Source organism: Ammodytes marinus (genome assembly GCF_949987685.1).
Source record: "Ammodytes marinus genome assembly, chromosome: 2".
NCBI classification, from domain to species: Eukaryota; Metazoa; Chordata; class Actinopteri; order Uranoscopiformes; family Ammodytidae; genus Ammodytes; species Ammodytes marinus.
The window spans coordinates 11,669,176-11,696,475 of NC_137231.1; the positions used below are offsets into that span (position 1 = coordinate 11,669,176).

The 27,300-nt window shown below is 43.4% G+C and overlaps 1 protein-coding gene across 4 annotated transcripts in view; it reads right to left on the reverse strand.

The window, feature by feature from the left end:
• Nucleotides 1–3,275: 3,275 nt before the first annotated feature.
• Nucleotides 3,276–27,300, reverse strand: part of gapvd1 (GTPase activating protein and VPS9 domains 1) — a 28,772-nt gene continuing 4,747 nt past the window's right edge. Inside the window, exons 2-28 of one of the 4 annotated variants that reach the window (XM_080039383.1) lie at nucleotides 25,236–25,454; nucleotides 24,327–24,594; nucleotides 23,641–24,213; nucleotides 23,464–23,547; nucleotides 23,239–23,373; nucleotides 22,001–22,193; nucleotides 21,286–21,366; nucleotides 19,491–19,645; nucleotides 19,077–19,206; nucleotides 18,677–18,802; nucleotides 18,337–18,510; nucleotides 15,723–15,860; nucleotides 14,299–14,430; nucleotides 13,671–13,790; nucleotides 13,246–13,323; nucleotides 12,051–12,397; nucleotides 11,802–11,889; nucleotides 9,940–10,011; nucleotides 9,694–9,831; nucleotides 9,470–9,596; nucleotides 9,242–9,354; nucleotides 8,305–8,464; nucleotides 7,953–8,140; nucleotides 7,389–7,602; nucleotides 6,931–7,003; nucleotides 6,601–6,798; nucleotides 3,276–6,296 (exon numbers count right to left, since the gene is read on the reverse strand). In XM_080039383.1, coding sequence (XP_079895509.1) covers nucleotides 6,156–6,296; nucleotides 6,601–6,798; nucleotides 6,931–7,003; nucleotides 7,389–7,602; nucleotides 7,953–8,140; nucleotides 8,305–8,464; nucleotides 9,242–9,354; nucleotides 9,470–9,596; nucleotides 9,694–9,831; nucleotides 9,940–10,011; nucleotides 11,802–11,889; nucleotides 12,051–12,397; nucleotides 13,246–13,323; nucleotides 13,671–13,790; nucleotides 14,299–14,430; nucleotides 15,723–15,860; nucleotides 18,337–18,510; nucleotides 18,677–18,802; nucleotides 19,077–19,206; nucleotides 19,491–19,645; nucleotides 21,286–21,366; nucleotides 22,001–22,193; nucleotides 23,239–23,373; nucleotides 23,464–23,547; nucleotides 23,641–24,213; nucleotides 24,327–24,594; nucleotides 25,236–25,420 — 4,431 coding nt within the window. In that variant the 5' untranslated portion in view covers nucleotides 25,421–25,454 and the 3' untranslated portion in view covers nucleotides 3,276–6,155. Of the gene's footprint in view, nucleotides 6,297–6,600; nucleotides 6,799–6,930; nucleotides 7,004–7,388; nucleotides 7,603–7,952; nucleotides 8,141–8,304; nucleotides 8,465–9,241; nucleotides 9,355–9,469; nucleotides 9,597–9,693; nucleotides 9,832–9,939; nucleotides 10,012–11,801; nucleotides 11,890–12,050; nucleotides 12,398–13,245; nucleotides 13,324–13,670; nucleotides 13,791–14,298; nucleotides 14,434–15,722; nucleotides 15,861–18,336; nucleotides 18,511–18,676; nucleotides 18,803–19,076; nucleotides 19,207–19,490; nucleotides 19,649–21,285; nucleotides 21,367–22,000; nucleotides 22,194–23,238; nucleotides 23,374–23,463; nucleotides 23,548–23,640; nucleotides 24,214–24,326; nucleotides 24,595–25,235; nucleotides 25,455–27,300 lie in introns of all 4 variants that reach the window. The other 3 variants (XM_080039382.1, XM_080039385.1, XM_080039384.1) reach the window with 3 other exon arrangements.

The window sequence follows — 27,300 nt, forward strand, 5'->3', positions numbered from 1 at the left end:
TCAGAGTGGAGCCCTGAAATCCACCCCTGTGACAGAGATCATCAGCATCAGCTCTTCAGCCTAGATCATGTTCACAATGAGATCTGTGCCAGGCAGCGACACCCCGGACACTGTCCAGTCACAGTGGTACATAGAAAATGCTGCCTGCCAACACATTTCTTAACACTGACTTGTTCAAATGTTCAAATCAGCAAACATGCTTTTATGCAATTTGCACATTTCTCCAGGCGATAACAACAAAGGTCATTTTAAAAATAAACAAATAACAGCTTTATTGATTTACATGCATCCAGCTAAAATACATGTTATTGTTGCCCTTAAGGGATTTTTCTTCCCCTTCACGATCCGCACTTGACACTTTCCCTAACAATGCTGCCTAATTGCAACCTCAATGAAACATGCATGCTCAATCAGAGAGGGAGTTTACTGTCGAATTTATGGAAATGCTTACGAACGAGGCCCTGTGTTAGTTGCAGGGTACACCTGCACTTGTCAAGGTACTCAAGTACGCCGGGTAATTGGCTGTTGATTGCTGCCATTAACATGTGATGGCTAAGTGCATCTAATTCCTGTTCCATTTCCACGGTTCAATTTGATGTCACCCACCCACTCTTTTCCCCCCTCGTAGATGATTAGCTATGCCTGTGAAAATTGTTCTTTTTCTAATGATATAAGCACAATATAGTAAGGAAGGAGCGCTGGTCTCAGACGAGCCATTGTAACTGACACCTCCACCTAATTCATACCCTTTGTGGTGAGCAGTAATGGAAAAACATGGGGGAATGTCATATATTCCTATGTCTACTATTGTAGGCTTGACTCCACTGTAAAAGTGCAAGGGGATATAACAGTCCACATATCTGTCCATTGGAATGATGCTACATTGTGACTTAGGGTTAGTATTTAGGCTGCTGTATTCCCATCGTAATACTGACTCTCCATAGCAACATTGTAATGAACCAGAGCTAATCTGTTATTTTGTTACACAACATAAATCTTCTTTTCAGCCCTTTGTCTGTCTCTGTAGTTAACGCTGAAATTATTATACAGAGTGGTGCTCACTTTTACTATTTGCATGTCTTGTACAGTAGGCTATCACCACCTCAGGGCACACAGACATTGGTATCCCTTTGAGTTTTAATCTCCTGCTCTGCCTAGCATCCTTGCGGCTATTTCATTTGAGTTTTAATGTGTATTTGACATTTTTGTTCATTTGGAGCCCCCTCCTCCTTCTTCTTCGTGCCCCCCACACTTAATTTAATTGACGTGCTGCTGCTGCTGCTGCTGCCTTGTGTTGTTTATTCAGTCCTTTCGTCAAGATTTCACGCCAGGACCAGCACATCAGACCTAGGCTACCATAGTCTATGGCCTTGTACCATGCTCTATATTGCCTTCATGCACGTGAGAGGTGAAAAGCAAAGGGGTCGCGAGCTTATGTGATGTCACTTCTCACATTGTTCCAAATGCCACGAGCGGACAACCATAAGCTAGGACGAGCCCAGTAATAAAAAGTATTTGACTATTCATTGGCTTGAAGTGTGTTTTGTCCGACCTAACACTGCTCAAATAATAAAAACAACAATAACAATCATACCATTTGTGATGTTGACGGACATCCACAATATAGCCTACAAAAGCGATCCTGTTCCAGACAGCGAGTCCCACTGGTTTTAAATGTCAAGCCGTCGTGCCCGGTGGCGTTCTTTTGTCTGAGCCGCTTCTCAGACCGTCGTGGTGAATGGTGCGTCTGCCATCTGCAGGACACCGGCGGTGAAACATCCACACACACTTGCATAGTGGATGGCGTGTAGAGCCGCTGCTGAGGATAGCATTAACAATGCTGATGTTGCCTGTGGTCTTCCTTCCTGCGGCTGCTCTTGTGGTTCATAATGTATCCCCATATCTCTGCTTTAATTCATTTTTGGGATAATGCTAAAATTATTGTAATATTCCAGGTTATTCAAGTAAGCCTAGTCCAGTAGCCTACCTTTAGTCATCCCATTTAGCATTATTTTATTCTCTCTAACCTTGTATTACGTCAATGTAGCCTAAGCCTATCTTTAGGGATCTATTACAACCCAAGGTTTACAGTTGATTATGAAGTAGCCTATATTTCATTAGTGCTTTTTTTTTTTTTTTTTTTTAATGTTCTACTCTAAACATCTTCCAATATGTTCTGTAGATTCCCATTGTTGTTTAAAGCTTGTGGGAGCTTTATAATGAGGTCTACAGGAAGTCAGGCTGAGATGAATTTGTCTTATCCTGCACTTCTGTACAAGAAGTGTACAGTTAAGCAGGCTGGTCCCAATTCCACTGTTGCCCCTCCTACCACAACCAGAAAGTAGCCGCCTACCAGAGAGCAACGTGTGAAGTCATGCATGAGCCCCGCTGGACTGATCATCTGTCATCCCACAGCCATATGGGTGAGATCTCCTCAGGCTTGTTTATGTCTTCAAGCAAATGAATGACATAGATATGTACAATATGAATCTAACAACCCCCTTTTTTTCTTCTTAACTTGATCCATCTGACATCACCTGTTAAGCAAACTTGCACCAATATCTATAAATTGAATGTAATAAATAATACACCTATTGTAGTCTGTAAAGTATGCACTGCCCCATGCTGCCTATGGTTCGTCACTAAAGGAGGGTTTTAGCCTATTCTAATACTATACAGTATGTGGCGCTGCATCATACAAAAAAAAACATAACAACCAAGCTTCCCTTGTATCTCAAATCAGCTAAGTGTCACACAGTCAAAAGATCCAATCTCCCAAATCTGGCCTATCTAGCCCATTGGCTTATGCAACTAATTAACTTCACACACCCAAATTTGAATTTAAATTAACAATTGCGAGATATCATCAGGGGACACAAAGCACCCTGCGAAGAAGTTTATGATGAATAAAAAAAAAAGAGATTAGTATTAAGAGACGGCAATCGGTGAAGTAAGGAAGGCTTTTTAGATGAGGGGATATCTCCAATTACAATCCACCGTACACTTGTCAGCAGTAATGAAATGTTTGCTGAGAGGTTGCTATTTGTGGCTGCTAGATTGGATGATGCTGCTCCACTGCCCCCACTGACAATTATACTCTGTGCATAAATTTCCCAGCCACCCCTTTGTATTGTGTGTGAACTGTCAGGCCAGATATACCTACAACTGTCCAAGACAGCACAGTATAAAGAAAGACTGTTGTTGCGTGTACAGTAGTAGTAGTAGTAGCAGCAGCAGCAGGTACAAAGTTCTTCTCAAGAGAGACAAGAGGGGGAAAAAAACTTCTGCTTCTTTTATTGTTTTTAAAGAATTACATAATGCATTAATCACAGTAAAGACAAACCGGCTTACCCCGCATGTCATAATTGTGCAAGCTTACAATTAAATGTAAAATTAGACGTAAGATGTAAAACTCGTTTGTTTTTTTATTTTTCCCTCAGCTCGGCATTTCAACTCAATTGTACAGGGAGCAGAGCAGTAAAGCTTCAAACTAACAGACCCACTCTCTGGTCTGTTTATGTGACACCACTGTCCAGCGGTTTGCATACAATCAGAGCTGAAGTTACACTTGCTATCACGACCGTGTGCACTATTGTGTAAAATAACGTGTTGTGTATCTATTGGCTGTGGTCGTCTGTGTCTGCTGCGACCGGCTATCAGAGGAGATGCTGAAACATAAGCCAGGTCCGAATAATTTCATCTGATTTGTGGAGTATCTATTTCCAATTAAAGTGACATCACATAAACCCAATTAGTATAGATGCAACCTCCAACTTGAATTTCCAGCGCATGGTTTTCTCATCAAAGTGATTACAAACAGACTCTGCAGGGAAGTGTAGCCTACTGCACACACACACAAATTGTGCATGTGCAGCTGTTGACGGATATAAAAATGCATTTGTGATATTGCCTGTAAATGTGGGTGCGCATCAGCTTGAAAGAGTAACAGTCAGGTGCTTAACTTAGCTACTCAAAAATATATTTTATATCACAATATGTGTACGTTAGATCACTGTAGAAGGCCATAAGTGATGGTATTTTAGAAATGCACTGCTCCCTGTCAATTTGTTCAGGAAAACACATCTGTTTTGTGCAAAATAAATCATCGAGTTCTGATATGCAGATATCACGGACACAGACAGACGCTTTGCATCCTCTTGCAGGTTCATTTGCTAGTCTGTGGCAGACACTAATCCTATTCTAATGTTCATCATGATTGAGAACGTTCAGACAAGCCAATGATTTCATGCAAGAGGAGGCAGAGGGTCAAGCAATCACACTCATCATCTCACACACACACACACACTCACACACATAGATAAAAACCACTTGCATCACGTACTACACCAACCACTTTAGCATTAACTGCAAGTCAGTAACAAGTCAATAGTGTTGATTATTTGCTCTTTCTATACTACTGTGTATTGTGCTGTCAGGTCGTTTACGGCCAAACGTAATGGGTTAATGAAAACTATAATACATGTGGCACGTCCGTGCACAAAAATGAAGCAGAGGATATCTAGAGGAGTTTTAGTCGTTTCGGGATGAGTAAAGACATGCTTGTACTATAATCGTTAAGTTACAATGACACTGGGATATCACAGCACGCCAAATTGGGAAGAAAAAAAAAAGGAAAAGAAATATAAGTGCACATAAACACGAGTCCCTTTCTTTAACTTATGAGGAGGTAGAGAGCTAATATCCAATAGTTCACTGGTCTGCCAATGCGGACCCAATGTGGCATATCTCAGGTATAAGATTAGAAACTTATATGTCTTTATTAAGGGGTGACGTGAGCAACACAAGCATCACAGCAGCTCAGTATCCATCTTCTCCTCCCATCCCCTTCTTAATGCTTTTACTCCTTTTTTTTCTAACCAGTGCAAAAATGTTCCAGTACTCTGTTGTCAACCAATGCAGGACAGTTACTGTGTACGGACTGACATTAGGCTCATCGGTTTTAACTCTGAGGTAGGATCTAGATACCAAAGGGGAGATTTGTTCAAACTTAAGTGCATTAAAAGGGACTGAGCCTTGACAATCAGTGATGTGTTGAAGCGTGGTTGGCCCATTGGAGTGTGTGTGTGTATGTGTTTGTGGGTGTGGGGTTAGGCTGGGGATAATGCCTATGCTGGGAGAGAGAAGAAAATAAAAAGTGTTAGAAATAACTACCTGTACACAGCGCCCCACATCAAAGGCACTATTTTCAATATTTCCATAAATGCCACCACTACTCGGTGCACGAGTCGACCCTGTATCATAATCTCCCAGCGTCCCCTTCTAGGGTTACTCATCGCTAAGGTGCCTTTCCTAACTCAAGCTTTTCTAGCAAGTTTAATATAACAACACTACTTGCTTTGGACATCTTGAATGGGCATTGTATGCATTTTTTGTATAAATGAGATAAACAAAGAATTAAATATAATTAAAGAAATAAATACATTTTATTTCATATAAATAGTTGGGCCCTCGTGTCCAAATTCTCACCGACACACTTGTTTTTTGGGAATTGGATGAAGTAAACAGTTCACGGAATAAGCTGCCCTACTGTTTGACACACTAACTTGTATGAGTTGTATGGTTATTTTGAATGGATGTCAGTGTTTATGAGTCACTTAATCCCATCAGTAACTATCACGCACTGTAAATCCCCCACGTTACAATGCATTTAATGAACATTATATTGTAATTTAATTGGAAGCCCATCCCTCTCACTTGGGGGGGGAAATAAAGATCAGTGATCACATCAAGGAAGTCTGGTCCCTTTATATAGGATTATCTTTTAGGTTGATTTAATGTCATGTTGATAATTGTGTATATATATACAATTTCTAATACAGACCCCAAAAGTGAGACATGATTGAAAAGACAAAAAAGATAAGGAAATATCCAAATCAGGTTCAAAGTTGCCAATTTTTACCCCAAAGCCTCTTTTTTTTTCCCCACCACGGCTTAAACCTGGATTTGTTCACATACGTACAGTAATATATATTTTGTAATCTTTCAACGTCTCTGGCTATGTACAAGCTATACAAATAAAGAGCCGGCGGAGAGCCAGGTTTTCTAAGCTGTGCAGAGGGAGCAGTTGGTTGGGAAGTCTCCCAGTCTCCCGGCTCCTTCCCCCGCAGTCTGCCCATACAGGTGGCTGTTCTGCTTCACTTGCGATCGTCGATGGTCTTAATGAATTCCAGCGCCGCGGTGAACTGCATCCACCAATAGCACTCCTCCCCACTCAGCCGGCTGGCATAGAAATTATTGATGTACTGAACGGTGGACAGCAGGCAGGGCGGGTTTGCCTGGAGGGGAGGAGATGTAGGGATGGGCCCACATTAGCCGCTGAGAGAACCTCACGCAACGCCGTGCAGATTATAATCATAAATATGGAAATGTGGAAAATATATCTATGCAGATTAGCAGTCTTTGTGGCGCCTCGCAGATACAATACAGTCCATTTAGGAAATCATTTGTTGTATTATTCTTAGTCTTCATTGATAAAAAAAAGAAATAAAGTATCAATACTGAAGCTAACAAACCTTGGTAATTCAAATTAAAGAGTTTGTTTAAAAATATACCATAGTACAGAAGTTCAGACAGACTTACCCTTATGAGGACAAAGACAAGGACAGGAACGAAGTCATCCGCTCCTGGGACGGAGTCTTCATTGGCCAGACTGAGGAGGTTCATGATGGTGGAGCACATGCGCAGTATACACTGGACTTTGTCTCGTGGCGTCTTATAGGCATTGATGGACCTGATCTCAGACTGTGCAGAGGGCCAGGGGGCCTCCCTCAGGTAAACCTGCAACCACAAGAAAGGTCGAAAGAGTCAACATAATGACAAACACGTTTTTGAAGCTGCATGTGCCGACAAGTCTTGTCCTCCAAAAAAATGCATGGTCGTGATGAAGAAAAAACGTCGAGGAGAAGATACCTCTGGGACTTGAAGAGCTTTATGATTGGGCGTCATGACCTTTGAGAGCCGCTGGATGTGTTCATGGAAAAGCCTGTGACAGAAAAAACAACAGTAAGAACACATTCTGTGACTTCAGAAAAGTTGCAAATGAAGCTACATAATGTCAGCAGCTAATGAAGCTTTCATGGTTTGAAGCATCATATCTTTTTTATTAATAGGCTTTGGTGAAAAAATTTCATTTCTTTTCAAAACAATTTTTCCAGTCATAAAAAGCTGTGTCGTTATTTGCATATAAAGACATTTATAGGGTGACATTTTCAACTCTCACTTTAATATATTTACATATGTATGTTCAATTAAAATAGACCTGACAGAAATAATGTTTGCTTAAACATGATGGCATTGCACTAATAATAATAGTAACCAAAAGAGTAATGGAACATTGCACGGCTAGTGGCGTCGTTGCAGCTACTCACTGGTCTCTGAGAACATCTCCATCTTGGTTGGGGTTGAAGGCCAGTTTGAAGATGCGGTTCATAACGCTGCGCTCGATAGCCATCTGGGCATCCTGCAGCTGGTCCTCACTAGCATACTGCCAAATGGCATCGCGGGCCATGGCACCGTACAGGTCGCGCAGGAAATCCTCCACTGCTGCCGTCTTGTCATCTGATGCTGTGCAAGCCTGGAACGCTGGAGGGGAGCAGAGGAACCACAGATGTGACACATACTGTGGCTAAAAAAAACCTGGACTGTGCAACAATTGGACTGTTGAGTCCCGTTGAGCTTTGAAGAAATTATGTTGTGTAAAGACCTGCAGGCATTTCAAAAACCTGGAAATAAATTCAGATATTTAATTTATACAAAATGTCTCGTATTTTTTTTAAATAATTAGCCAACATTCAATTGTCAAACTTTAAAAAGTAGACAACCAACCTTACATCATATCTTGTGCTGAACTAAAGGCCAGCTAAAGAGCAAACAATATTCTTTGCTAGGGGTTTAGTTGCACTGAGTGTGAAAATGAAAAAAAAAAAAAAAACCTTTAATGAAGTCAAGCATATTGGACTCCATGTGTTCAAGGAGGAGCCGGACACAGACAGTGGTGAAGTAGCGGTTAGCCACTTCCTTGTCTCTCAGCACCCTCATGACGATCCTCTCCAGATGGGCCTGGGAGGTCTGCAGGCCCTGACGACACCTGGTCAGATAAGCTATGTACGGTGCCCGCTTTCTATAAGGAAACACACACACACACATACATACATTTGATTATTGTTTCCGGCTACATCCTTAAACCTGCCTTAAACAACATTATGTACTGAACAAAGAAAAGATAACAGCAAAATGAAAGTCCCAGGGGGAGCACTAAGTAACTCTCCAGGCCTTCACGGTTACCTGTAATCCTCGGCGATGGCAGCCAGCAGCTTCCTGCAGGTGCGTGAGTCGAAGCGGGTGACACAGCGCGTGGTCTCCTGGATCTGGGCCATCTGGTTCTTGTCCTGCAGGTTGATGGCCTCCGCTAGCTGGACCTTCAGGAAGCAGATGATCTCATTGTCTGAGAGAGAGAGAGAGAGAGAGAGAGAGAGAGAGAGGACGACAGGGAGACGGCATAAGACGACAGGCTGGTTGCTGTAATCTGATCAACCTGCTGCCTCCACATGACAATGTGACTGATTGCCGCAAAACATAGAGTCTTATGGTTTTAACTGTTGGATGTCACTTGATTCTGCCTGCTATTATCCTGCCTTCAGCATGTAAAATCAGCACCCGAAGGAGTTGCTGTGAGGAAATCCTGGACCAATATTCCTCCTTGTACTTTCATGGGGATTTTAAATATGTACAATAGCTTGACAATGTTATATTCTACTGAGACCGTATGGGAATTCTCTAATAACATCCCCCACTCTTCTAACCTTGCCCCAAACCTTGGGAGGCGAGTCAGAAGGTGAAGGTGCTACAGATTTGGTGTCTTGCTTAAGGACACTTTGTGCAGGTTGGATGCTTGCCAACATTAAGGGCTTGTACCCCTGCTCCCTGTGGAGAGCTGTGACAAAGATACCAAAAGCCTAGTTATAAAGTAGTGCAAAGTTTGTCAAAAGCTCAGAATGAATAACATTTCTAACTCTGGGCATTCAAAGGATGTCGGGTTCATGATCAGTACTGCATGCATTAATGCTGAACCATTTATTTTGCTCCTTCAAAGAAAAATGCTACGATATAAAATGTTCCCCTCTTCACAAAAGAGAAGAGAAAGGGAGCTGTAATACTTCAAGTGAAAGAGCAGATGACAGATAGCTTTAACATAGATGCAGAAGGACTGCCCAGTGCCTACCCTCTGGGTCCATGTGGTCAGGCAGCCCGTTGCGTGTGGTTGCAGGAGCCATGATGGGCATAGCCACCGAGTCTGCAGAGCACAACGCCAACCTCAACTTCTTCTTTGCGTCACTGGAGGACAAGCAAACAAACAAAGAAATCGAATTAACGTCAATACTCCAAGAATATCTGCGAGGGAAAAACTAATAAGTGGGTGAACTATTATTGATTGATTGAATTTTCTGACCTGAAAGAGAACTTGGAGTCGTGCTGCTGTGCCGTCTGGCTGGCTGAGTCCGGGAGGTCGTCTGTGGACATGTTCTGCAGAGTGTCTTCTCTGTGAGAGTCGTGCACGCTTTCCTCCACACAAAGATCTGGAGACGTACGGAAAAGCAGTTCAATCATTCAATTTGTTCAGTGCATGCAAACCAAGCCATACTGTATATACAAGAGAATGTTTGTTTTCCTCACCTCCTGCACCATCGTAGGAAGCTCCACCCGTGGCTCCATCACTGGGGCTGATCCTCTTGATGTTCCTGTACTTGTCCAGGATGTCTTCAGCTGCCTGCGCTTGAGAGCTCTGTCTGGGCAATGGGTCATCTGATAAACCTAGCAACACACAAGATGCATTCAAATGAAATGAAATGATAATAGCATCCATAATAGATAAGGAGATGATTAGAAGGTGTAATTAAACCAAAAGGCAGCAGGACTAACCTTGTGGGACGCGCTCCTGGACAACCTCGTCCTTCTCCGGCTTGTCCCTTTTCCGAAACGCTGCTATCGGAGCTGAAGGGGAGAAAGACATGCCATTGGTGGAGTTACACTACTTTTATTATCGCTGGGTCACCTGTTGTTAGCCACCTTGGTATTTTTTTCATGGAATGATTGAGACTTTATTTCTCAATGTAGGATGTATGGAATTATACTGAACCAAAAAATAGTCCAGTGTCAAACTTTACTAATAGAAATGCAAAAGAATATTGAAATGGTGACTGAAACCATTGGTTCATAGCAGAATATCTCAAAGGTCCACTGTGATTATAAAAAGCCCCTTCATCGACATAGATGTAAGTACGCCTACTGATGCTTATCCTATTAACACAACAGTGATAACAGGACAAACAAAGAGACACAACGTCTACAATTTGATGACACACACGAAACACTGGGTGGATGATCTACATTGATATTCTGTATTCTCCATACAGTTAAAAGATGGAGTCAAAGATTCTGGAGGACGCTTGGTGTCAAAATATTTTTTTGTCAGAATCAGTGAATGTCTCCTCACAATGTGCTACCTGTATGTACTGTGTGTGCACTGGAAAAAAAAGATAGCATTGTTGCAAGCTACAGTGGGTTGGTCCAAGACCCTTTATTACATACCCGTATACAGAGCCTATGCTGTGTATTAACACTGGATTTTTTTTTTCCATATCGGATCGTGAAGAGATATACACTGATTTTGAGCAATAAGTGATATTGACAACCAGCGTTCTCCAGAATCGCTGACTTCACCTTTAAATGGTGACACACTGTTGCAAAAAAACAAAGAATTACAAAAATGGTGGGTCGAACGGATGCATGGATGAGGAGTGTGGGGGGACTACACCATGTCACATCACAGCTCTACGGCTCTAAGGGCCACATCTACAAAAGCAGGATGGGAACGCAGCCGCTGGCTCCAGCAGTTAAGCTAGCTCAATGACGACAGCATGGAAGCGTTACCTGGGACATCACTCTCAGCCGTCCAATACAGCACTGTGAGGAACACAACAGACAGGGTTTGGCCTTTCACACACAGGCTGCTGCTCTGCCGGACAACTGACTGCCCAGGACAGGACATATACAATGGGATCGCTCAATGGAGCTTTAGTCAGAGACTGGTGGTGGTGGTGGTCGTTCGGGATTCACAGCTCTCTACTTCTCCATATCACTCCTCTATCTTATGAATATCAATTTAATGTTTACTTAAGAAACGTCGTTATCTCAAAAAGTAATAAGCAGTCATTGTGTGTGGGCACAGCTCATTATTTCCCAGACGGATGTGTGAGAGATGGTTGTAGTGTAGAACTGCAACACGAGATGTGTCATCTATCAGCGCTGATGACAGAAAGGTCTATCTAATGACCATTAGCCGCTGGCTGACAGCACTGCTGGGAGGGCTACAGCCATAGCATCTACGCAGCTAATGCTCCTCTGATGACGGATTAGCTTTGAAAAGTCTATATAAATCTGCAGCTAGTGAGACGTGAGAGAAAAAGGACCTGGACACGTCTCTGGAGTAACTTCAAACGACAAGAAACAGAATCTTTCCAAATGGTGTGTCAGCGATGGAGTGGACAACATGGATCATCATTCTCTTTCTCACATAATAAATTGTTTTTTTTTACTTTTCCCTCTGCTCTTTAAAGTGTGATATTTTCCCTCGGTTGGGATTAAGAGAATTTCTATTTCTCCCTCGACCAAAAATAAAGGAGCACTGCAATCAAACAGATCATTTTATAAATGTAATAAAGTTCATTTTTCAGCTTGGAAAGGAGGACATGCTTAAAATGACCAATGTTTTGTTTCCTTACCTTTGGGAATGGCTGACACAAAGCGTTTCTTCCACCATGGTCTGTTACGATCAGACTTCTCATCGTCGCTGTCTTTCCTGTCCTCAGCCTTTTGAGTAGAAATGACAAAAACACACTTAGACACTAGCAGGCAAATGACTACGCAAGACAACTTGAAGTCGCTTATTATTCATTTATTTTTGAGCTGTTCCTCAGCAGTACTAGTAAGAAAATACAGCATCCATACATGGCGATAATGAGCATGGTTACCTCTCCTTTCAGGGAGTCCTTGCTGGGGGAAGAGGACGGTCCTAAGGCAAAGGCCCCGGCGGAGTCTCTCTCTTCCACCACCATCCTCCGGTTCAGTCCGGGGTCACTGGTGGGCCGGCGGCCGGGACACACGATGTCAGAGCTGCGGCTGCGGACCAGCCTGTCGGGGAAGGAGTGGCGCTGCTTGGTGTGCTCCAGCTCGGCCTGCGCCAGGCTGTGGGGCATGAAGAGCGAGTGGCGCGTGTCCGGGCCCAGGGCACTGGCCTCGGGGATGGGAGGGTCGGGGGGAGGGTGAGCAGGCCTGGCGTAGTGAACTTTAGGCCTCACAATCGTTCCAGTGGAGGAGCCTTAGGTAATGAGAGAAAGAGAAAATAAAAAGACTGTCGAGGTGATGGGATTTTTCCAGATGAAATGGGAAAATGTTCAGCATCTCTGTTCTCCTTTTATGACTCTCCCTAATCTTTAACTTACTTACTTACTTACTTAGGAGCTCTTTGTACAGGCTTCACAAAGACCATTCCGCTAAGTAGACATTTGTGTTTAACTGTTTTCAGCCTTAAATATACTAATGAAATTCTCCAATAGGGGTTTCTAAGAGGTAGTGTTGTGCTGCACCACAAAATATCACTTGTTCTCTAAAGAGTAGTTGCTTAACAATTTAACCAACAAAAAAAACCTTTAAAAGTGGGGGGAGTGTTAAAGAGAGATGTTAGTGGGAGATGAGCCCTAGGTATAGGTAGGCCACCTGTTCCAAGGGTACACTCTCTCTCCTGAAAAGCTTCCAATGGCAGCCTCGTGCCATGAGCGCAGTGGGACAAGGGGACGGTGCCAAAGAGCCCGGGGTGAGGTCTCTCAACCTGTCATCCCTTCACCTTGCCACAGACACACAGCCACGACCGTTCCTCTCTCACACACACACACACACATTCCACCTGCACTACAAATAAAATGCACAGGAACAAAAGGCAGCTAAGAATAATCTGGGATACTAAATGGGCCATGTGAAATGACATTTAACTTGAAATATGTCCGGTAATTGGGGTAAGGCCCGTCTGAGGGGCGCAGGCGCAGCTCTTTTGGTTAATTTCAACCAGAGCTCAAGCTGTTCTGTGAGCTCGCGACATTAGGGCTGAAATTTAATGACACTCATTTCTATAGCTGATTGGCTGTAGGGCATTCTGGGAACGCAAATTACCTTCAGCGATGGAGAGGGGATCGAACATTGCCAGTAAGGAGTCGGCCTGGGAGGGTGGAGATGTTGGATGGTGTGCTCCTGTAAAAACACAAGAGGATACGAGACAATTAAAGATAATTTACTCAATGAACAAATGATATGCAAATGCACATTTGGGTCATTAAAAAAAAAAATACTTTTTAATATAATTGAAAAAGATAATTGGCCTCGCCTCTAAATGTGATTTCCATAACCAGGCTAACAAAGTGTATGTTAGTCTACTACAGTCCAGCATAACTTTACTTAACAGTATCAATTGTGATTTAGCTTGGTGGCAGCTGTGTAAGTGACATGGATTGATGGCACAGGCTGATGCTGTTTAGAGCAGCATCTAAACACTGGACTGATGGCTTAGCTAGCCCGGCGGGGATGTGACACTCTCCTACCGTGGCCTGACTCCTCCCCATCTGGACTGGTCACAGAGTCCTTCCCTCCGAAGTCTGAGCTGCACTCTGACCGCAGGTCCTCAATCTTGTTGGGGATGTCCTCTGAGGTTGCACTGATACCTGCAGAAGGAAAATGATACATATATACGAGTGTGTATATAAAGAACATGCTTGTTCAATGTCTCTCAAACAAAGAGGATATTTTGCCCCTTTAGACTATATTGTATGGTCTTTTTTAGATGGGAACCAACTGGGAACTGTGAATTGGTTGCGTATGCTCCCATGGGTTGTGGGAGAGACACAGATAAGAGTGATCATCAGATGCGGACTATCCATCGGGCCGATCCCGCGGGACGTTTTCCTGCGAGCTGAGCCGGGAACGTCACCGTTGGCTTCTTAATCTAGGATACTACTTCATGCATGTCAACACGGCAAGTCCACCTGAGCCCACGCAAACCACAATCGGCAATAACCTGTGTCCTACAGAAAGATTCACACCAACCCCTTTGCAACCCACTCCAATCAACTCAAGACAAAAAGGACTAGTGGAATAATAACAGAAATAGAACAGCTTGTTTCATAGAGATAAAGTAGATGTAAGGGAGAGATAGTGGGTTAGGTGTTATACCTGAGACAACACTGAGGCCTGGTGTGCTGGGTCTGGAGCTGACCTCTCTGACCTCAGTATCATCCGAAGTGCTGCCAACCCCTGAGCAGCTCTCCAGCTCCTGCAGACGCTCCTCCTGTTTCAGGTCCGGGGCTTCTGAGAATGGACCCAAATGGAGAAAAATTATATTTGAAAAAATGATAAAAAACAGAAAACAAGACTTTTGAGACAAGAATGTGTCATTTTCTCACTGGAAGTGCGGATAAAGCAGCCTGTAAAAGACACTCATAATCTTCTGTGCTAGTGGCAGTTTGCTACAGATGATGGTCATTCTTTCTCTTTAACACCCCTCCCTCCTGTTATGACTATTGGGAAACCAAGTGCGCACATATGCATGAAATCAAACAAAGCATACATTATCACATCTTGTAACTGCCAAACCAAACCATAAAGCTAGTACGGCCAATTCTTCGGCTACCCGACGGAGCTGTTGGGTCGAACCCAGAGGCTCCATACTAACAGCGGTACTCATTTGCATGCTCGTTAGTAATAATGTGTTGGTGAAGTGCTCTTCAGAGTGTAGTTTTCTGCCGCCTAGCCATGAAACAAGCGCTGCACTCCGAGCAAGCCTCCGATCGTGCTATTACCGAGCAGAAACACGGGCAGCAAACGGAACAAAAAGCAATCAAGACACTCATGCATGTCATTTCTGCACTGCACATATTGAAGTGGTGTACTACTTCAATTAACATAAGGCCCAGGCTTTTCAAAGAAACACTTAACGCTGTTAATAAAACACTCTACTGATTTTCACAAAACGCTGGTTTTCAAAAAGGGAGTTAAGCACATCATCTCATTAATAAAAGGTTTGGTCTGTATGTGCAATTAAAAAAAACAGACAAAGACTGTATAATCTATGATTAATAAGACTGTGTTCAGATTTGGATTGGCACAATAGCACAACTGATGTAAACGGATTCTCTGGGTGATTATTCTCATAACAATGCAAGGTATAAACACTAGTCTCAGAGTAATGCAATGTTAAATCTAGCCACATAAAACACTGAGTGAGGACAGCTGCTGTACTCGTGCTTCCCCCTCAACAACACTGCTCCACCACAGGTGCAAACACACCTGGTGGTCCCCTCTAAGGAAAACCATGAGCTGCCTTTTACTGGCACACGCAGATCCGCCCTGAAAGACAGGCAAGAGCACACACATCTGATGACAGATGCACACGCACATTTTTTGGGGTTTGGAATGCCAGGCAGCCACACCTGGTCTCCCAACCCCCCACCACATCCAACCAACATCAATATGCATGTGTTCACATGTGTGAGGCTGCCACAGAGATGAAGTGCCAGAATGAAGACAATAACAAAAGCAACAAAAACAGGCAAAGGATGTGTCAACAACAGCAGAATGAAATTAATTTGGCTCCCCACCTGAGTCACTTGGAAGGACCTCCACGCTCCAGGCCTCGCTCGTGGTCTCTGAGATGGTGGAGCCATAGGGGTCCAGCAGTACTGAACCTGAGCCAGGGAGGCACAGCAGGCTACCCAGCATGCTCTCTGCTGCTGCCCCTGAGAGCACAGAGAAGAGGGGGGGGGGTGCAAAGAGTTAACCTTCCACAGCATGAAACACCTAATTTTTTTTTTCTGGAAAAGTTTTGGATCAGTAAAAGGTCACCTTTATGGAGGCAAAGTCATCCTGAAGGCATCTTGTTGTTCTTTTGCCAAACATGTGCATATGTGTGTTTGTTAAGACACTGGCGTTGATTCATATTCTGTAATTAACTCTCATCAATTATTCAGATTAGTAATATGAGCAACATGTTAACTTGGGGAAAAATGCTTCAGTTATATGGATGTTCCATTCCAAAACAGAATAAACTGTATTTATGTTACTAGGGCTGCAGCTACTGAATCTTTGCATTATCAACTAATTTGCCGATAGTTCAATTCAGAAATTAATTATTTAGTCGGATATTCAATTCACAATTATATGAAAACAGTGAAAAAAAACTATAACTATATGTTATCAACTTTCAAACCACATAGTGAAGTGGCCAGAGATGAGCACAAATACACCATCAACCCTGTGTGAATGTTGTGTGGATTGGGCTTCAGAGACAGTGAGCTTTGCACACAGAGAGAGTTGGAGGTCACATGCATTGCATGCTGGGACCCACAGGCACATATACCACTGTGCCAGAGAGGTCAGGGGTTAATGGTAATATCTCACCCCGCCCTGGCCTCTGGGGCCACGACTTTGAGCCGTTGATTAAGCCTAGCATTACTCACAACCAAATTACCAACCCCCCCCTCCTGCAAAGTCCTCAGCACGGAGTCCCCCCCATCTCCTTTCGGGAAGCCGGGGCTTAACAAGGCGGAAGAATGTGGCGACGCGAGGAAAAGAGCTAGCAGGTGTGAGTGGGAGCCGGTGGCTAAGGCCCAAAAAAAAGTCGACCCGTGGTAGCCGCGCACCCTGGTATGCCCTGCTTCCACTTCACGGCACACACACACGCCATGAGCACGCAGCCTGCCAGCACCCGGGCAACAGTGTGCAGAGATGTTGGCGGGGGCAGGGCCCTCGCTGGCGGCGGGAGAGCTCTATCCCGCTGTCCGTGTTTACAGTCTTCAAGGTAGGGGCGCAGAGTACTTGTCTTTCAGGTGGATGATTAAATGAGTGGCACAACAAGAAGTGAAACAATTAGAATTTCTGCCTCATTATCATGGTAATCTTATCAGTGGGATAATGAGGTATTAATGGATATTTAATGTGCATCTCATAACCCAATCCCTTGGAGAAAACACATAAGGAAATCGCTGTAAATTCACTTAATGATGGAAAAGTCCCCCAACGCCATATTCCGAAGAATGAAAAATGGTGGATGCAAATGAGAAGGAACCAAGGTCAATAAGACTGCGGGGACTGAGTGAATGTCAGAGAGAGAGAGAGAGAGGAGAGAGAGAGAGAGAGAGAGAGAGAGAGAGAGAGAGAGAGAGAGAGAGAGATAGAGACAGAGAGATGGGCAGGGGGAAGGCTGTGACGAAAAAGACTGAGGCAGAGGAGACAGGAAGATGGAGGTCTGGGTAAGACTCAAATAGTGTGTCTACAGCCGATTTCATATTTGATTAAACAGGTTCTCTTTACAACCTGGTTCGCATGGCCATTGTTCTGTCTCAACAGAGTGCAGAGGCACCTTCACATAACTAATGAAGATTAACTTATGTATCAGCATATTATGATAAGGCATGGATTTATTAACTGCTGCCACTATGATAATGCAGGCTGATACTGCAGGTTAAGCTTCCAGAGACCTATTAAAAAGTGACTTGCTGGGCTTCTGGAGTCTATTCTCGACTTGTGTCCACTTCACTATTACATTTTATCAATTGGAAGATGACTACATATTCAGAAAATATCTAGCTTCAGAACTTTAGAATCTAAATATCAATATCGCAAACTGTTATGCAGGTTTTTTTTTCCTAAACTGTAAATTCATAAATACTCGGATCGTTTAGCGTGAGACAAGAATTAAAATTAATTTAAACCACAAAAGGGCACATTTCATAAATCTGCCTAAATGCAAAATACATAACACTGTACTTAATCTTGTTGACAGAAATGACTAGAAACACTGGCCTATATTATTACTTTCAGCTCAATTAAGGATGATGTGCAGTATTTAAATGCTGAAAGGCAATTCAATTTGGTTTTTAACTGACAAAAAAAACCATCAGGAGAAATGTTCTAACCAAGGTCCATGCATGTGTATTATAATAAGCAGCGCTATATGACGTGTAATCCTTTACAAAGAACCTGAGGTGAAATGCAGACCTGCCTTTCGATGCCATTTCACCCACAAACCACAAGGTGATGACATTTCCCTCGCTCTGCTCAATCAACGTTCAGAAAAGGTCCCCTCTGCATGGGGCAAATTCATCTTGTATTTTATGAGGGCAATGATCGCACATGCTGTGTAGATCAGTCAATTTGATTACTGACTCAGGGAGGTGAACGTTTAGAAATACAGGTAACGCAGCCATGCCCCACCTGCTATTTCCTGCAGCCGATCTTCATCCATGTTGGGGTCAAAGTCGCTGCCCAGCACATCGGTGCTCCAGGTTTCACTGACCGTCTCAGAGATGTCCCGATCGTCAGTCAGGCCCATCATGTCTCTGATCTCAAACTTGCGCAGTTTGTCATCAAGGTTGTCTTGAGTGGTGGCTGAAGGAGACACACAGTACAAGTTAGGATCGGTCAGCTCATGAATATCCCTCATGTGTGATCTTTTTCTTTAAATCTGTCTTGAGAAATTGCTGTATATAAGCATGAAATGTATATTAAGGCTTCCAGATCTTGTTTTGAGCAACAATCAGAAATACACACACACCTTGTTCGTGCTCCAAGAGCTGTAGAGCCTCCACCCCATTGCTCCCTGATGGTCCCGCTCCCAGCTCAGAAACAGACTCTCCCTCCAGGTCCAGAGATGACACAGAGTTAGAACGATTGGACGGACCTGAGCAAAAATAAATACATTAACTGATCAGTAATTACCTCGTTACCTTACAAAACGAGAGATCTAGAAATTAAGAGTGTAAAAGTGAATTGCAACATGCTCTTTGTTGTCAAAATCGCTGTGTGACAAGACAAAAAAACATATGCAACCTAAGCAAACGATTTTTTTTCTCATTTTAATTTGAAAATACACCATAAAAGCATAGCAGAAACTTCATTTTAGTCTCTCTTTTTTATGTTTTAGGTGTTTGTGTGTCATGATACTGCAGACTGACCCTCTGAGATGCCTTCCAAGTTGTCACTGCAGAGGGAGAAGCGCAGGGTTTTGTCTGGTTTACCATGCTGCTTGGTATCATCAGCATGCCCGTCCCCCTGGGCCCCATTGGCCATCTGCAGGTTCAAAACCTGGACAAGAGACAAGAAGTGCACACATGAAAAAAAAATAAAAACTTGCTTTACCATGACACATTACCTCATTCAAAGACAAAATATGGATCAGGAGTTAGTTTTACAAGCTTTCCTATTAATTGCGTAACACCGCAAGCACAAACAAAGCACTACAAAAAGCATTACACAGACTCTAAAGGACCCTAACCTCTCTCAATCGGTGACAGGAAAAATATATGACACTGAATTTATAACATCAGCATCTCTCCTGCAAATGAGTGCATCCATTGAAGTCACATTACCTCATTCTCTGACATCATCCCTGGGACACTCTGAGGACCAGTTCCTAGAGAAATCACCAGCACCTCCTCCGGCAGCAGCTCCTCTTGGCATTCTTGGGCGCTGGCCTCTGCCTCCCCCTCCTGGGCTATGTTGGTACGGCTGCGGCTTCGGGCAGCTGCTTGTAGGTCAGTTGGGGGGAATTAATAGGGAACTGTTGTTATTATGAGTGTAACATCATAGACTAATACAGTACAAGTTGACAGAGTGTTTAACCCAAAACCGTTTGATTTACATAGAGGGATTCATGTTTCAGCAAACAACCAAACAGCATTCGTGAAATTGAGCATCTCTTAAAAGACTGGACAACCAAGACTCCCATCTGGTATGCCACACCAATGTTTTTTTCATTAATTGCTTTTCATAAGCAATGAGAATGATTTTAGTGGCTAATAACATTTTCTTTTCCAAATGAGCTAAACACAGTGGCTTTATCTGTTTCACAAAGAAAATGTCAAAATTACCTTCAGAATGTGTTCAAATGATTTCCTTATGTAACCATACACTGGTGTGACATTAAAGATGAGTTCATCTCTGGTTTCACAGAAGTTAGTAAATGATGTTAATAATACAGGCTGACCTTTCTTTTAGAATGAAAATAATGTTTATGAGAACAGAAAATGGTATTTCCTTTGTGTACGGTTCACTGGTTAAGATGTATACAGATGCACACACACAGAAAAATGCATGGACAAGCATTGCTCACGAAAATAAACTATAATTGCCACAATATTAGGACAGAATTATTTGAGCAGAGTTATTATTCAGAACATAAAAATGATCACAAAACCCAGACTCACGTTAATGATCGATGTGTTTTGGTATGACCTGTGCTGAAACCTGGTTTTCTGTTCAAGTTGAATTATCAACATTGACCTGTGTCCTCAATGTTGCTGGGATTTAAATGACCGACCTGACATAATGAAGACCTTAAGCAGCACTTGACATTCACTAGATACAGTTGGTTAAAATGTGAAAGAACTAAGTTTAGGTACTGTGCTTGGTGCTCACTTCCCATATCATCTTAAGACATTCATCCAAGTAATACTCTTAATGGGTTGTGTTTGCTGCATAATACAAGTTGTGTGTGGATGGTAATATCAGATCATGTCCAATAAGGACACATTATCTCATTTAATAATTTTTAGGAGTTCTGAAACTAAAAGCCTATACATCCTGCAATTCATTGACAAACAAAAAGGGCCAATATTATAAGCCAAAATTCTTGATATTGTCAGACTAAATCGTTTTAGCCCATGCTCCCTTAGAGATGAGGGGATGCCATGATGTGCCATTAAGAACACAACCACATCATTGCAGAGCCACCATTACTGTGGAAAGTCATTTCACTGGCGTCTCCTTTTGGTTTTGACCACTGATCAGGCACAGACCGGATGTAGGAAAAGACGAAGATGGATTTGTTTTATACCTGGTAATGAAACTGAAAAGCCATAATCCGCTGAACGAGCAAGCACACCGAGGGAAATAAATGTAGAAAACACAAAATGAGTGAAAAATCATCATTAGATTTGATTATGAGTCAAAGCACTGCGATTGAAGGCAAAGCAAGCGTGGTCAGAGCACATGGGCGACAGCAGTGCTAAGTGAAGTAGGTGGGCATGGGTTAGGGTTATGGTTATGGCGCGGCTAAGAGCGTGGACTAGATGAGCGCTATCTAACACGCGACTGGGTGAAACAACAGATTAACACTGGGGTTAGGTTCTCTGCAGCTCGAACACCGCCGACAGGGCTACCCACCAAAAGGGGTTACTAATGGAATGTGAGCAGACAGAGCCGTGCTTGTGGAGTCCCAGGACGTTATAGCGGCTAAGTGTTGTCCTGGTCATTCAATGGCAGCACGGGAGGAAAGGAGAAGGACAAAAAGGTAGGGAGGTTGAGAAAGAATACAGAGCACATCTCAGAGTATTTCAAAGTCTTTCAAGCATCAAGTCAAGACTGTGCGTGTGTAAAAACGTCATATTTCAAAAGATGCAAGCACAAGTGGTTCGTTTTCTAATTAAGGGGGTGTTGCTGCGGCATCATTTGTCTGGAGAATGCTAATGAAGGGTAGTCTATGCATCTTTTTCCATCCATTCCAATTAAAATGAGTTCATTTATATTTGGTAATTTAATTGGTTGTCATTTCTGTAATTGAGCCTCAATCCAGGCCATGCTAATTATCTTCATAACAAGCCGAGAAGAAGCTCATTAGCCTCCTATCAAAACACGGGCATCTCGCCACAGCCGACACCGCTCAACTTGTTTATTTTGCTTCTCATTAGACAAAAATATTTCACTTCCATCTTGGAGTTCTTGTTTGAAATTTCAAATTTGGATTCTGCTGTAGAGCAAAATAGAAGAGAATCCTTGAATGACACCAGGTTGCATCATAAGGAGCACATCAATGCATCTTTTCTTCAATACAAACTAAATAAATAACAGTTGCTGGCTGAGAGACTATGGAGGTAGGTACCTATGGGGAGCCTGTTCTTTTTGTTGGCAGGAGTGGTAGCTGGAGAGAGCTGGGGCGTGTTGGAGGGAGTGAGCTCCAGACTGTTGCTCTTCACGGTTCTGGACTGGGGCACGTTGGCCAGCAGAGTCTCCAGGGCCATGTGCTCCTCCTCACGAAGGTGGTCCCCTGCCATCACACTCCGCACATAGTCCACCTACACAGCAAGTGGGGACTTAGTATTCTTAACAAGTTCACAATAAAATCAACCTTTGGGAAGTAAATGGTTATTCTGACAAAAGGGCGTGAGAGGACATGATTGAGTTTGCCAAAATCATGCTCTATGCGAGTCTAAACCTGTTGCTGGCACAAAATGTGGGATTACACATGTTGTTGTTGTTGGACTTCACAGACAAAAGGTATTTCGCAATGAATGGGAGGAGAACATGAACACAAAAGCCACACACAGACACACTTACAGACACAAACAAGCCAAAAGGAACTTGACTGTCATAAAAGATCATCTATTGATACATGTAGTGTATGCTGAGGTAACACTAAATCCTAGGTAAAATGTATTTGCATTGGATTTATCTGCATTTTAGAGAATATCTATGTATTCCCCCTATATGAAGGTTGCCTACACTAGTGACTTAAAAGAACAGTGTTTTGTTGCACGTCTAATATAGATTGCAAATACAGTTTTTGGCATTCAAGTGCAAGTCTCACTTGTTTAGTTCCCCTTTCAAAATGTGACCCACATAGCCATATCTGAAGCACTGGTACTGTACTTGTAAACACAAAATGATGTAATTTGAAATGGGGTGATGGTTAATACAGATGAGACAGATGCCAAACATAGAAACATTGCAATGATAGCTGATCACAAGGAAACTATAAAAAGCACAGACTGGAGGACACATGCAGTGCCAAGACATTTGCTTGACTATGAACTATGCCTGTAAAATGTACTATCAATTTGAATTATACCCGTCGATTCAACAAAATAACTAAACTTACTGAGTATTTCCAAAAGGATGATTACTGCACCAATTTTCAAGGAAATATATGCAAATGTATGCAGCAGAGGTGCTGCAAAATCTTAACATATCCCCTTGGGTGCGGGGCTTACCTAAGATCCAGGCGTGGCAGTTTTAGAATATATTGTTCTTGAGATCTGCCCTGTTATGAGCACATAATAGCTCAAACGTTCAAGGTGGATGCTAGTGTTACATCTAGATATTATTGGCAAAAGATCCTACCAGCACGAACAGCTGATGATGTGAAATATAGACGGCAGTCCGACTGAGGCCTTCCAGAAGGTTCATTGAGGACATGGGTGGAGTCTCGACTGCTCTTCCTCCAATAACCACATCCAGAAAGGCAGCAACACAACTCTGCAGCCAGGGAAGAGGACAGGGAAGTTAGTACAAGGAGAAGTGATTATTTGGAAAATAATAAAACATCCCAATGGTTCAATCACAAACCTTGTCAAATTTGGACAAACTACTTTTCCGCCTTGGGTCTGAGTCGTCATCGGCCATAGCCAGCTGCTGCAAAAGCTGCCCCACCTGTACGGCAAAAGAGTACGCAACATCAGTCTCAACTGTACAGGCATTCCCGCAAGTGAGATGTGTTTACAGAACACACGGCGCACAACTGACCTGCATTAGATTGAAGCGGGCCACTTCGTTGATGGGGGCGTCTGAGATGATGCCATACTGCTCTGGGTTGACTATAGCCGGGCAGATGAAGCAGGTCAGCAGCAGGTCCGTACACATGGTTCTCACCTCGCCCACCTCCAGACGCTGCACACACGACAAAGTCTTGTACATCTGTGACACAATCCAGCGCAGGCTGTGGGGGAAGCAGAAGGTGTTCTGCTTCAGGTAACCGATGAACTTGTTGACCAGAGCTACCAGCTTGGCTTCGTTGGCCTCCACGGCAGCCTGAACCCTCTGTTTGTAGTCCTCGGAGCCCTTCTCCCCGAAGCGTTCCTGCTGGGCCGGAGTCAGGCGCTCTGTCACTTTGGAGGGGTCGATCTCCAGGTGGTCTTCATCTTCCACCAGCAGCTGCATGATGGGTTCGTGGAGGGTGGCGGTGAGGAAGAGCTTGGCTGAGTACAGGCCCTCTGAGAAGAGCTTGAAGAGGATGCTGAAGGCACACGTTCCCCGTCGCAGGAGACGGCGAGGGTTGTCGCTCTCCTTCAGCTCAAACTCTACCAGGTATCGCAACACCTGGGAGATGACAAGAAAGAAAGTTGGACCATTAAACATATTGTCTTTCTAAGAGGATATTATATAAACCTTTGCAAAATGCGTAACTCCACAGACTAGTTGTGGCCCCTGACCTGAAGCAGGTAGCTCTCGTCCTCCTGCATGATACAGTTGCCATAAAGTGAGGTGAAGACTGTGTAGATGACGGCCTGAGTGTGCTCCTGGTTCAGCCTCTCTCCTGCCACCAGACAGGAGGCCACCAGTCTGGGGTTCTCCCTCATCCTGGCCAAGAACTCGCCGTAGATGGTCTCCTGGAAGCCCAAAGTCTTGTAGCCATCCACAAACTGTGTGTCCTCCAGCATTTTGGCATGTTGGCAGCATTCAGCAGGAGAAGCCTCCGCACTGTGGAAAACAGTTGTTTCATTATACTTCAATCCATCATACAAAATCCCCAGTATCAACAATTACTAATAATATATAATGTACTTCCTTCTAACTAAAACTCACTATGAGTACCAAACCTTGCTTCAACCACCAACGCACAAGTATGACTACTGAATCTCGCCTCAACCACAAACACATTGAGTCCAAAAGAGTATGTCCTAGCTTTTTCTATAAGGTATATTAGTTCATATGCTGGTTCTACAGTCAACTAACCTAAACTGTATTTAAAAAGGCCAAGCGTGTACAAGATCACCGGACACAATCAAACCTGACCTTGTATTTGGGTTGCTTTCTTAGATATCAACATTTTAAATTAGGAAAATGCTTACCACATCAAGATTTGCATTTACCAATACTTTAATAATGTCCTGCCAACAAACAAACTACTTTTGTGTGAGTGAGTTTTGATGCTGATGCTGGCAGTGAGCCTGAGTAGGCGTTAGCCCCGAGTCTTTATCCTAAGCGAGGCTAAGCCCTAGCTCCAGCTCTGTAGTAACTGCACAGACAATGAGATTAGAATCCACCTTCTTATCTCACTTTCAACAGGTGGGATGATCCCATTTATAAAAGCCAGAGTGGATGACGATGCTGGGTCTGACCTGGTGAGAATGAGCCGATCGAGGTTGATCCTCTGCTGCTTGGCGATCCAGGCGGCGCGGTACAGCCTCTCGGCCGTCTTCAGCACATCACTGTTGAGCCTCTGGATGAGCTGCTTCTCCGAGGCCACGTACAGCCGCTCCTGCTTCAGGTGGTGGGCCAGAGTGTGGAGGTCTGGCTTCACCATCTTCACCGGCTCACACGGGCACACAGCTAGATGACTGGGGCACAGGAATGACAACAGGTCAATTAGGTGGGTATGTGGAACGGCAATTTTTTTTGTCAATTGTGTTTGACCAAAATCACATAAGCAAGAATAAAAGTGCGTTAAAGGGGAACATCATTGATAATTAATGCAGTATTTAGCATTCTTGAAACGTGACCCATGCCAGGGGGCAAAAAGTTACGATATCACAGGCTCAAAACTTTACCATCCCTTTTTTCAGTCTCCACTAAAGCTTTAGGAAAGTGAACTATTTCATTGCTGAAGTTCCTCTTTCAGCTTCAAAGCAATGAACTGTGAGGAATCTATTTTGCAGGCACATCAATCAAAGCCTCGAGGAAACATTTCTGACAGTTTTTCAGGAGGTTTCATTGTTCATTGGATTGAAACAATTCTGTGGGACTCTCAGACCAAACAGACTCTCCGATGAAGAAGAATGGTTGACATTCATGCAGTAGTTTCTTTTTTGGTTTTGAAAATACCGTATTAATAGAGGCTGATAAATCAGGCCGATAAATGGCATTTTGAGATAATCCGCATTGGCTGATACCTGCGCTCTCGAGGCCGAGTCTGCAGCATCTTCAGTATGGCTGCTATGGAGCAATGTCAACACAAATGTGTATCCCAATTTGTATCTATTTTAATAGACGGCTAATTCCTTATTTGAGTTATCTAGCAGTTCAAAGTAAAATGGTATTTAGAGGAGAATCAGGAAATGGTTCTCTGTTTTATAGAAGGTCGTTCTGAACACTAACTCACCCATGACGCTCATGCCACGCATGGGAAGTCATTTGCATTCCATGTGCTTCACACACTGGTCCAATGACAACAGCAGAGCCATGCTTTTTAGGCTTTAGGAGACGCTATGTAGGAGAATATGCAAATCACTCTCTCTTTTTCATAAACCCACAGCCAAGACATACAAACCAAGCTGAGAGCATGAAATTTGAATGATTTCTTGGTGAATCCTTTGCACAAAAGCCTCTTTGTGGCTGGTTGTTGCTATTGCTAACATAGAGCAGCATCATCATCATCAGGAGTTATGGCTCAGAGGAGAATGAGACTAGACTGGAGAAATCGGCCTAAGAGTGGGAATAATTGCACGGCTAACAGACAACCACAACGTTAGAGTTGATATGCCCAACAAATCAAATTGGTTATGCAGCTGTAAACCATTATGACAGGCTTAACGTTGAGTTGCCGTGACAAACCAAGAATAAATTATGATTAGTGATCTACGATTATTGTGAAATATTGTTTGTTTGTTTGTAAAACAGGTCCGGTTTAAAGACCATACCGACTCAATTTTGAATTGATGGTTTGCAAATGTATAGTGTTTATCAAGGATTTCTTCATAAGGCACAATTGCTTATAGCCGCCTTGGGGTAGTGCTGCATTCGATTCAACAGATACATAAAATTAGCCTGGCATTCCCAGACCTGCCACTAGGCGCTGGCAAATTAAATTTGCTGCGCCTGTTGGTCTGGACACGCTCCGTTGAAGCTTTATCAAGAAGACCAGAAATCTGGGCTCACGTTTCAATTGGTTCTATCTAATATGGGCGCGCCAGAGCCCTTTATATGGTACTCTGGGGAGGACGTAACCGGATGACGAGTGACGTGACGTGCATGCGACGTCGAAGCCGTGATAGTAAACATCAAAGATGGCTGCGGATATGTTGTGTGAGTTTGAGACGGCTTTGGCCTCGACCCTTAACGATTTGGAAGACGGCACTCAAATATTTCATTAGCAAGTATGTGGAATGTTCTGTTTTGCCGACCGACAACGGCAAACGTTTAATTTAACAGTTTAACAGCTGTTCGCTAAACGAACGGGGCTTACGT